General features: G+C 41.9%; 1 protein-coding gene across 4 annotated transcripts; it reads right to left on the bottom strand.

Moving 5' to 3' along the window:
• Positions 1-832: 832 nt before the first annotated feature.
• PDCD6 (programmed cell death 6) lies at positions 833-11,301 on the bottom strand. 4 transcript variants are annotated; one of them, XM_051609254.1, is made up of 7 exons: positions 11,038-11,054; positions 8,129-8,190; positions 6,114-6,132; positions 4,837-4,881; positions 3,562-3,720; positions 2,840-2,949; positions 833-1,373 (listed from the first exon to the last, which is right to left on the bottom strand). In XM_051609254.1, exons 5-7 carry the CDS (start codon positions 3,716-3,718, stop codon positions 1,275-1,277), a joined length of 366 nt encoding a protein of 121 aa, XP_051465214.1. In that variant the 5' UTR covers positions 3,719-3,720; positions 4,837-4,881; positions 6,114-6,132; positions 8,129-8,190; positions 11,038-11,054; the 3' UTR covers positions 833-1,274. The 4 variants fall into 4 exon arrangements, with proteins under 4 accessions (XP_051465214.1, XP_051465210.1, XP_051465212.1 ...); XM_051609250.1 differs by lacking the exon at positions 6,114-6,132 and having other exon boundaries at positions 11,038-11,301; XM_051609252.1 differs by lacking the exon at positions 6,114-6,132 and having other exon boundaries at positions 3,568-3,720; positions 11,038-11,301.
• Between the last annotated feature and the right edge of the window lie 945 nt (positions 11,302-12,246).

Genomic DNA, 12,246 nt, shown 5'->3' with positions numbered 1-12,246 from the left:
GTATCACTGACAGCATCAGATTATGTACAGGCGCACTCATCCACAACAGCTAACCGGCCTGGGTCTGTACTTTGTTAGGGAACTTGAAACAAAAGGGCCTGTGCAGAGTGCCTGTGTGCAGTGGAGCTGGGGAGGGAAGAGGACTTAGGCATAAATCAGCATTGCTACACTTTATGGAAAACATCCTTGGATAGACACTGAAAACTTGCCTCTAGGTACCTTTGTAAACATACACTGAAGAATAAGTTACAGGTAACTAATAGTGCTGCCCAAGCATTTTAATTGCTTTGGATAGCACTGGTTTAAGAATTTCTAGGAGCAATCTAAGATAGCTTGTTAATGTCTTTTTGCTTCTTCCAAGTTGCTTCTTCAGAGTTACTGCAGGAGATGGTGCACAACAGGAATCAGTAATGACTATTTTTTGGCTCAGTTTTTCCAGAGTCCCTCTCCATCTGTAAATGGCAAGATGGAGGGTAAGGTGTTGAGTATGTTTCACTGTCAATTCAAGGCCACTTCAAATAAGTGCTTCAGTGCAAAAAGGAAGATGGTTGGTGTGAAATGAGCACATTAAGCAGAGGGAACTGTATCTCCAGAGATACAGTTTATTTTGTGGGGAACTTTGTTTAGGAAGATGCAGTATTGGACACAGGTGTGAAGAAGTTGTCTTTGAAGATGTCCCAAAGACACCCTGAAAGGAGGCAGCTAGAAAAATGGAAAAAGGGCCATTGCTGTTACCTGAGAGGGACTCCTGAACTGTAGAGAACTAGAATACAGAAATAAAACAACCACCTCCTTAAAAAAAGCTGTACGAAAGTGAAGTAGACTATAAAAGTTGATCTAATATTTTTACTTAATTTTAAATTCTGTATTAAAAATTAATACATTATACTCTTACAAAAGTAAGGCACATGCAAAACATGTTGTGCAACTTCTGACTTTCAATTCTTACAAACTAACAAGCATGATTTTAATTTGGCATTTCTAAAGACTTGTTTTTCCCCATGCAGGATATGTGGAAGAAGGTTAAGTTTGACATTTCACCACTTAAATCTAGATTCTGTGCTTTCTGTCCTACAGTAAGCAGAGATGGTCATATCGTAGTCATACAAAATAAAAATCAACTCAAGTACAGATTCTGAATGTGATGACCAATATATAAAACTTAAGAATGTGAAGTTATATCCATGATGATACATCAGTAATCTTATTCAGTACAAGATAGTTTGGCAACTCCAGTCTGTGTAATGCCAGTGAGCAGTTGCTAGTTATCAGTATTATACGATACTGAAGACCATGGAAAGATACTGCTCATAGGACACTTGAATCCAGCCATCTTGATCAGTATCGTACCGTCGGAACACATCAGTCAGCCTCTAAAAAGGGAGGAAAAAAACATACTTTTTTTTTGTACATCAGGAAAGTTCAGACTCATGTAGGTTTCTACAGCTTTATCAGTATAGCTTTGTTCATCCTCTCAGTAGACACTTCACAGTCTCATGCATACCGGGCTAGCTCTCTGCTGTGTAGCAGATGTGATTTTAAAACTGCCTTATGCTACAGTACCCAAGGCAATCTAGGCACTTCTTTGTGCTAGACAGCTTTTTATAACTGGCTTTAAAAGTGGGGGGAAACAATGTACAATGCTCCTGAGACATTTGAGAGTCATCTGGAGACAGAACCCAGCAAGTACCGTGTCCATATCTCATCTCCTCACCAAATACACGTTGTGCATCAGTAGTATCTGAGCTGTCTGTATAACCCGAGGTGCCAGGCAGTAGAGATAAGAGAGTGGACCAAAATAATTACCAGCATAGCTTCACTAACGGCAGCTGAATGATACTCCATTTAAAAGTCCTCTTTACCTGATTTTAAGTTTATAACAGTATAATTGGCTTCTATTACAAATGAATATAAAGACAACTTATGTTTTAGCAGACTTATGGCTGTAGACATAAAGGACAACAAAAAACCCATATGCAAGTAACGATACTGCTTTTACAGGGAAGTCCTTTCTCTTCATGTTTCATATCGGAAGATAGCTTAAGATACTGTTGCAATGCTGGCCAGTGTCAGAAGAGCAATCTCTCTCTTTTCCTACTAAAACTCAGCTTGTCCACTGCTAGAGTTTCCCAGCTTTCCCTTGGAAGTCTTACATACATTGTAGCAAAGTCAGAGACACTTAAGAGAAACCTTAAGCACTGAGGTGAGGAACCATCCAGTGATGGATTTCTGAACAAAATAACATTATCTATACAACTGTAGTTCTCTCTCTATATATATATATATGCACAAACACACGTGAATTTCTGTTGCTGTAAGAATTTGGTTTGTTTGCTTTAAATGTCTTTTTTCCTCCTTGCAGAGGCAATGGTACTAAGTGAGGAAAGACTGAATAATTCAGCTGCTACATCATACAGCTTTTAGTCAGAGCTGTAACTATGAGATAAATAAAAAACTCACAATTCAGACATGAGCCTTACAGGCACCACAGGGCATGACACACTCCCAATTTTAACACACCCAAGATCCAGAGGAAGTGTTTGTATTTAGCTAATGGAAATAGTGTTCATGTTTCCCTTTTAAAACTCAAGTCTATTTTGCAATTTTTTTTGCCCTTAGAAAATAAATGTTTCACAGGTAAAAAAAATGTACTTGTGATGCAAATGGGTAACAAGTGGAAAAGTAAAAAATATGTTTCTAGCACCTCTTGTATATGTGATCCAAATGGTTTATTTATAAGCAGGTTCCAGATCCAGTATTATAGTAAAGTGAGAATCATAAAAGCTTAAGATGATTTTTTTGTTGTTCACTTGGCATTAAAGTACCTCCCTTTTCTTACCTGTAAAACAACACAGCACTGAATAAAGTCATCAAAGGCAACTTGTCCTCTTCCTTGTCTGTCAAACTTCCGAATAAGGACATCATAGAATAGATCAGACAGTCGGTAACCTTGGAAAGGAGAAATCATTTTAAAAGTTTCCATTACCACAGTCCTTCTATAAAAATAACTAGTTATGCTGCTCTGCAGGTGTGTGTAACAGAACCAGAAAACAGAAAGGAGTTATGAATTTTTTTTTTTTGCCAAATATCTCCACTGAACAAAAGCAGTGATGAACTAAAATGTATGCAGTAAAAACCATGCTTAATAATAATTATAGAGTCATGGTAAACATAATTACTGATTAAAGTGACAAGTTGGTTGAGGGAATGGTTTAGAGCCACAACTCAAGTTTTTACATGTGAAGTCATTTAAATGAAAGTTCTGATGCCATCAGAATGCCCCTGTAGTACAGACAGCTGGCTTCATTTCAAAAAGCAGCAAGCTGGATCAAGTATCTCTGTAGGTTCAGACATTCATTTGAAGTATTGGTTATGCTATTAGAGCAGCTCACAGGGAAACAGAAAACATTCCATGCATGTACTGACACGTCCAGTTTTGGTTTTTTTTCATAAAAGGAAATGGTTTAAAAAAAAGTGCTTGTGGCATGAACATCTTTAAAAGGTACCTTGTAACTTAAGGTTATAACCCAGTCATAAAAACTGAAATTACAAATGAATTACCAAAACCTGTTAGTGCTTGTTTTAGTTCATTTTTGTCAATCATCCCAGAATTGTCTCTGTCATACGTTCGAAAGACATTCTGCCAATCTGTGATGTACTTCCAGACTCCTGTGAATTCATTGAAGTTCACACCACCTTTGTTTTCTCTGTCAAACATGCCTGAAACAAGCAAACAAAAAGAAACACATACAAAACCTTAATCATACTACTCTTCAGTAAGACCTGCTCATATTTCAAGAAGGAAGCAAGAGCACTTTGTGGAAGGTACTGAAGACAGAAAAGAAACTGCTGCAAAACAAGTGGTATTTTGGGAAGTTCTGCCAAAAAATAGCAAGAAGTCATCCACTGAAGGAGGAAAGGATAAAGCAACATAAAAAAAGGACCAGGATGCATCACAGAATGTTTATTTTTCCTGAGTTTTCATTTCCAGTTTGGAAATATTCAGGGCTTGATTGATCATCCAGTGACAAAAGGGGCAGGGTGGTGTGGGTGGTTCTTTTTAAGGACTTAAGTGTATTGACTGCCAAAGGTCATCTGCATTTGATTTCCTGATACTGTCATGTTTATGCAAACAGCATGTAGCACAGAGACAGAACTCAAGACTGCTGCTGAATACTTACTAAAAACACAGCAAAATATTTAATCTTTGGATTTATGAGCTGTATCATAGAAAATATGGAGTTTTGTGCTTGAATTTTTCTCCTGTTCAACCACCATCATCTACATTACTGGAAATAGCAATTAAAGTATTATAAAGCTTTTGTTTGGTCTTTCTGGAGCAGAACATAGCATTAAAATGCAAGACAGAAAAAAATTAATTACAAAGACAAGCTATGTAATAACTTTTTAGCATATTTAAGCTGACAATTTCCCCATGCACAAATGACAGTTGCTATCTATTCAGTTGTACAGTAGCATTTTCTCAGGCTATTTTGACAAGTGGCCATAGAAAGGGCAGTGCTGTATTACTGAAAAGGGAAAATATTTGAGTTTAACTGACTCCTGCTGGGCTGTCTGGAGAAATAAAGGAAAAAAAAAAAGTAAGGATATATTGAAACATATGCCATCTAACAATGAGAGACCAGCTTGTTAACACTACAGCCATATTAGTTCAAAAGACCTTTAAACAAGCATCCATCATTACAGGAGAAACATATTTCTATTGTAATACTTGTGCATACTTATTTCTCTCAACCAGTGCAGCAATTGATAGTATTGTCTGAACAGATCACAAACCAGTGCCTTGACTATTTCACATCACACAAATGCACTCACCAAGAATTGACCTCACTGTTGCTGGATTAAATGGAGTCCATGTGCCTGAAACAGAAAGAATTACTTAGTGCCTAAATACTAAGCAACATTTAAAAAAAAATGCAACCAACCAACAAACCAACCAAAAAAATCAGGTAAGAACTTCAGTTAAATTCAGAGCTTGATTACATTGAGGTAGCATATTATAAAATAAGGCTGCTCTTAAGTAGCTGTCTTCTTGACCATTCAGAGATGACTCCAGACCAACGCTTTAGAGGTACTACACAGAAAGCAACATTTTTCAGGCTGCACCAAAAAAGAAAATAACCTCGAAAAACCCCAAAACCTTGGAAGAACTAAGAAGGATTTTTTTTTCATCCCAGGTAGTCAGGAGGTATTGGATAAAAAGCAAGATCAAAACTGATGTCCCACTTTTTCTACTCGTGGGAGCAGAAGGGTTTTATGTTGCAACTCAAATGCAGTCTCATGTCTATTCCTCAGTAAAACCCCATCTGCTTGCTTCCTATTTTCCAGGTGGATTACTCCAGGGCATTTAGTTTCTGACAAGCGAAAAGGCTCCTAACATGGCATAACCACACAGTGCAATTTAAAGTTGAAATTAGTATAAATCCCACCTCCACTGCTAAATCAATGAAGTGTTAGTTTAAATTAGTACTTAGAGACTAAGAAATGGTGCTGCTTAAAAGGGCCTGAGCAGTAATCACCTGAAGAGGAGCTTTGTACTTCTCTAAATATTTAGAGGCTAGTCACTTGGGAACAGTTTTCACTTGGCTTGGGAGCTCCCAAGAGCGCCAGGAAGCATTAAGCTTTAAATTAAGAGAACTGTTGTGCCTGATCTAGAGTTTCACCATCAAGTCTCTAGAGCCTGTGAAGGAACCAGGAAGACCAAGAAGCATATCTGAAATGAGCTGTGGTTGAGTGCAGGGACCACAAAGGAACCAGTAAGACTAGGGCTACTGTTTGCAAGGATGCAGTTAGCTGCCCACCAATTCCTGATAGAAAAGCTGTTTTGGTAGGAAGCAGGCTTTGTGAAGGTGTGGCTCTTTGCTGCATCAAGCTGCAGTGGTGCAACTAGTGCTACTACCAGTGCTGAATTTCTCCCATAGAAGGGAAACTATGTCAATGTTAAGTCTACAGATGCAGCAACGGGGGAAAGCTATACTGTAGGCAGGCCACAGGACTGTTTGCACATAAAGAGAAACATAAGCAGAGAAACAGAAGAGTGAAAATGGCTCTGAAAATGCTTAAGCATTAGTTTAGACAGAGAACATCAGTACCTTAAGAGTTGTATGTCTCCTGACAAAAATAAAAAATAATGGAATTATTAACAGGGTGCCAGCATTTAACTCTGAACAGAATAGAGGGAAAAAAGTGAAAATACAGTTTGAACATTAACTTACTATTTTATGTTGAAATTTTTAAGAGACCATATAGACACTGCATAGAGAAAGCAGAGCAACTCCAGCTGCAGAACTGTACTGTCCCTCCTCCACTGACTCTACATGGCAGCACAGAAAAAAACCCAGGAAGGTATCATAGCATTTTACTGTGCAAACAACTATATGAAGTAACGATCAGTTACTCTCAGGTAAGGAAACTGCTACTTGCATAAACTTGACACATTGAAGAGCTGAATGTCAAAACCACATTGAACTTCAATATTTAATGAGCACTATGCAGACTTAATGTTTTAGAAATAAACACATAACATTCTTTTAGCCCATGTCAGATTGCAGGACGGCTGCACACAACCATCCACTAGAGGATATATTTTGAAAATAATACAATAAATTGTTGGTGACTTCTCTGTACAAGATCTAGAATCTTTAGAATCAGAATGAAAGAAACCTACAGTTCTGTAAATATTTTGAATAATTTTGAATTCACGTGATGGGGATTCTTCATAATTGCAAAGCACTGAAACTGCTACTTTACACTGCAAATACAGAAGAGTTCAGACAGTACTCGCTCATTAGTACCCTTAAAGTCAATCAGAGGAGAAGATAATTAACATACATGAAGTTTAAAACAGTGGGTAAAGCCAGGTTCCCACAGATATGAACAGCACTGTAATCTTAAATGAAAACAGCGACTTAATCAATTTAACTTAGTTTTTGCTGAAGTATTTATTCAAAATAGTATTTTAGTTAATGGATCAGGTCCAATATATTGCTTTCAATTTATCAGATAACATTAGTAAACAAATACTCTAGTAAATACAGTTTAGTTACAAACTCACAAATTTACTACATAGAGCCATCCAAATGTATTTCAAGTCTGGAGATTACTGACAAAGAGGAGCCCTTCAGCCTGTGTGCATTAAAGTTTAAGCCCTTCTCAGCCAGAAATTACAGGAAGGATGAAGGAAATAAATCCTGGGAGATGGGGAACTTGATACAGACTCAGAGGTGCACAAACAGCTTTAGTATGCATTTTTTCAGATTTCTAAGTGGGAAAAAAAAACACGACACAACATACAACCCTACCCACCCTAAGTCACCAGTGGAAAGTAAAAATAGGCTGCTGGAAAAAATGTTTGGTTTGTATTTTGCTTCCATGAGTTATTTGACCATACCCTGGTTACTCCTTAAAATTATGACAGGAAACTGACAGACAACTAGGAAGTTTTAATTCTAGATTTTGAGTGCATCCCTCTACTTTGTTAGGGAAAAAACTCAAACATGCCTCATTTGGGAAAAAAAATTAAGATTACCATCTTCAATTCCTGCACAGCACTGTATGAAAAGATTTTATGTGCAGTAAGAAGGCTGGCTGCAAACATCTGATCTTTGTCCAGGTTACACACTGATCCTGCTTAAAAAACAAAGGTTCAGTAGTGATGACCAAGGAATATATAAATCACTATTTAAGTTTTCTAGGAAGTAGAGCTGGAAAAAAGAAACAAACAAACAAACAGAAAAAGGGATGTGCATGCCTTCATTCCCCAGAGTACAAATCAGTAATGTTTACAATAGGTACTCAGTTTATAATGCATTATGACTAACATGCACAAAACCCAGAAAACTTCCCTTGAAATAAAGAACAAAAAACCCGAGGAACAATGGGTTTAGCAAAATCAATCAGTCACTCAATCAATAAAATACAGTCAGGAGGACTGTCTATTTTTTTATCTCCCCTTCAGTCTTTTGCTGTAGAGTAAATAGTATTAACCAGTGATGGGAACATTCCCTCCCACCCCCATGAAAGAATTATGGCATCAAGTACCCAGTCTCACATGAAATTTAACATGAAGTTTACAATGCACTACTTCACTGCTCATTTACAGACTTACCATTGGATAGTGCCTCTTGAAGTTCATTATCAGATATTACTCCACTCCTATCTTTATCAACCCTAGTGAAAAACATAACAAAACCAGCAACCAGTAAGCTTTAAATGGCTGAAATTAACAGGTTCCACCTACAGAAGACTTCAACATTCTGGTTCTTACTCACCAGATAAGATATAACTTTTCCCAAAAGGTCACTAATTGCATTTTACTTGGTAAATAATTCAGTTACTGCAAATTAAATGCTTCATTCAGACTGGTGAGACATTCTGGAACATGACAAAAGCTACAAAGAAAACTGCAAGACTTGACTGAAGAGACACAAAAAGCCACACTGACAAAAAAACCGTCTGGACATATCTGATACAATAAAGTATTTTTCACAGAAATCACACAGATTAACAGAATGGTTTGGATTGGAAGGGACCTTAAAGATTGTCTAGTTCCAACACCCCTGCATGGGCAGGGACACCTCCCACTAGACCAGGTTGCTCAAAGCCCTGTCCAACATGGACTGAACACTTCCAGGTATGAGGCAGCTACGATTTCCCTGAGCAACCCGTGCCAGTGTCTCACCATCCTCACAGGAAATATTTTGTTCCTAATATCTAATGTAAATATAAATATCCCCTTTTTCAGCAGAAAACCATTACCCCTTGTCCTATCACCACATGCTATTGTAATGACAGGACAAAGGGCAACAGTTTCAAACTGAAAGAAATCACACTGTGCGCACTCCTGAGCTACAGCACATACTTTTCCTTCTAACTGTTCTTCACCTGCCACTTACACAGTATCCAGGCTGTGCACTGTCAAAATCTTAACAAATCCTCTTCCTCCAAGTAAAGAAAATCTCCTTGAATACTGAACTAAAGGGTGTTTTGGGCACCTGGCAGGAAGAGCACAGCCACAAGGACTCTGCCACACCCCCACTGAAGCCAGGGATGGGACTTTTACACTTATTTCTAAAAGAACTGCAGAGGACACCATGCTGGTGAAATCTACAAAATGTCTCACCATAGTAAGCTGTTGGCCTCCCAGATAGGAGCTGGAGCACCTCTGCTATGAAGACAGGCTGAGGGAGTTGGGGCTGTTCAGCCTGGAGAAGAGAAGGCTCTGGGGAGACCTTATAGCGGCTTCCAGTGCCTGAAGGGGCTACAGGAAAGCTGGGGAGGGGCTTTTCATCAGATAAGATAGTGATAGGACAAGGGGTAATGGTTTTAAACTGAATGAAGGGAGATTTAGGTTAGACATGGGGAAGAAATTCTTCAGCATGAGGATAGTAAGGTGCTGGAATAGGCTTTACAGGGAGGTTGTGGAAACCCCCTCCCTGGAGGTGTGTAAGGCTGGGCTGGATGAGGCTTGTGCAGTCTGGTCTAGTGGGAGGTGTCCCTGCTCATAGCAGGGAGGTTGGAATCTGATGATCTTTAAGGTCCCTTCTAACCTTAGCCATTCTATGATTCCATGATTCCTTCCCCATCTCAAAAATTACATAAACCACATACAACATTCAAATTGCAAGCACAAATTGCATAGATTATAACAAAATGATACTCCACTTTTTTTATTCTCTATTCCTTTTGAAGGTATTCTGAAATCTTTTAAACTTTCATGAGCTGCTACTAACTTCTAAGCTGATATTTCATGGAAATGCGTTATGACCTACTTATCTTGCTCCTGAGCAGCACCAGTCAGAGCACATTCATTTCATATACAAAATGATGCAAAGCTAAAGTGGGGCTTCCTCACCAACATCAGGTATTGACTCTGGATTTCATCTGACCATCATGCAGCGATCATGATCTGGCCTTGACAGGGTGATATGGCCCCATCACTCAGAACTGTTAGGTGCTCCTGCAAGGCCTCACTTACTGCAGGAATCGATTAGTGTAACCAGCAAACTTCATCTGATCATTCACCTTCTTTTCCCCCCAGTTGTTCCTGAACGTATTGAACAAAGATCCAAGAATAGCTCCATCTGTCAGGGTGGCACATGACCACGTATGCTGCTTCTTAGTCAGTCACTGAATCACCGAAGCACCCTCCCTTTCATTCTGTGTCTACCGGATTTCTTTAAAGGCCTTGAACACTTACATTATGTTGACAGCCTCTCTGGAAACCACACAGATTATATCAGTGGCACCAGTTCTAGCTATATACGCCCTCAGTCCATGCGTTAAGATTGACACAGCAGTTCGCCAGCCGGGAATGCTTCCGACAAAAAGCCATGCACCTCTGCTGACTAGCTCTGTTATTTAAAATGGTTTCTACTGGTTTGCACAAACTGTCCATCTGCTTCTTTCTGGACCCTCTGAAAAGAAGGAACGGCACCAGGCAAGCCCCCTACGCTTCTCAGGTGAAGGGATCTCAGGGGAGGCTGGGTGGGTAAAGCTGCCGCATTCCTGAGTCACTGCCGAGTCACTACGTAAATACCGTCCATTTTAGCAACTCAGCAGTGCTGCTCGTCTGCTCCTTAACCTGCTCTCCCTCTCGCTTGAGCCGAGAGATCCTCTGACCCATCTCCCACAGTAGTGGATCCAGCGCAGGAACCTCCCCCGTTCCCCCGACATGACACAAACCTGAAGAACTCCTTCGGCTTCATCACTGCTGCGGTCTCAACAGCCTGCTGTGTTTTTCAGGCTGCCTTCCCCTGCCATTAACCCCCTTCCCGTGCTCCTCCTCCCCCTCCTCCATCGAGCTTCCCGTCACCACCTTCCTCCTACAGGGACATACATCCCCGCCACGCTGACCCGCCCTGCAAAGCCCCAGCACAGCCAGGCAGCGAACCCTGCGCCCACCGCAGCCCCGGAGCTTTCCGGGCACCTCCCGGACCCCGCTGCCCCCCGGCGGCCCCTCCGGCCCCGCTCGCCCGCCCTGCCCTCCGGCGGGGCGAGCCCCCCAGCCCGCCTCACCTCTGGAAGGCGCTCCACAGGAAGGAGGGGTCGGGCAGGGCGCTGCCGCCGCTCGGCCTGTAGGCCATGGCCCCAGCGCGGAGCCGCCGGGCAGCCCGGGCCTGCTGCGCTTCCGGGCGCGGACACCGGACGCGGCGCTCCCGCTGACGCGGGGCCGGGCGGGCTCCGCGCCCCACCCTGGGAACCCGCCGAGGCGGCCGGGCGGGGCTGCGGGGCGGGAGGCGGCTCCCCGCGCAGCCGGCGGGGTTCGCGCCGCTCTGCCCGCCGGCAGCGAGCTTCCCGGGGCCGCGGGACGGCCCGCCCGGGCTGCGGCGGGAACGGCGAGGGCGGGAGTCGGGGTCCCGCCTCGCAGGTTCGTGTCGCGCTGCCGCACGAAGCCGTCCCTGTGCCCGTGCCCGGGCAGGCAGGGACAGAGCGAGGGGTTCCGGGGAGGTGGTTTGTCAGGGAGGGGAAACGGCCCAAGTTAGCAGACAGAAAAGGTTACTGCGGCAGAGGCAGAAGAAGGGGGCATAGGGAGAAACAAAGCCACATGAACCAAGTCCCTTGGATAAACAGAAGGTCTAAACCACCTCGGAACGCATTTCAGGTGCAGCCCAGAAACCCCAGGACTGAAATTGAAATACAGGCCAAATCAGTATCTCCCAACCATCCAAAAATCATCCTAGTTCCCTTCCCCTCCCCTCTAAGAACACTGGTTCCCATGGGACCCAGAGTGACTCCAGGCCTTGCTAAAACTCCTTGGGTACAGAGATACCGACTTGACACTTGATCTGTCTCCATCTTGCTCCCCCTGTCACCGACAAAAGTCACAATCTTTGTCCAAATTGCTGACCTTGCACGTCTCTCCTGGGTAAGGAGCTGTCACGGAGAGGGGGGCAAAGGGCGCAGGGCTGAACAAGTTACACCTCCAGAATGTTCATTAGAATAATGTAGGGTTGTGTCTCCCTTGTACTTACTCTTGACAGCTCTCTTCAGGTAGTACCAGATCATGCCTTCATTGTGTCCTTCATCCTCTCACTTTACCATTTTTCTAGTAATATTTTAAAACTAGAACAGATAAATACTGACAATTAGCTTTCAGCATTAATCTGAAAATACTGTGGAAATAAACTAGTATCTTGCATTTCCATAGAACTATTAAGTCCAAAGTTTATTCACACTTCAAACAAGCAAAAAGAGATTAAAATGTGCTGTGAATCTATAAGGGTG

The sequence above is a fragment of the Apus apus genome, chromosome 2 (genome assembly GCF_020740795.1).
Source record: "Apus apus isolate bApuApu2 chromosome 2, bApuApu2.pri.cur, whole genome shotgun sequence".
Classification (NCBI taxonomy): Eukaryota; Metazoa; Chordata; class Aves; order Apodiformes; family Apodidae; genus Apus; species Apus apus.
This window is presented reverse-complemented; position numbering and strand designations above follow the sequence as displayed.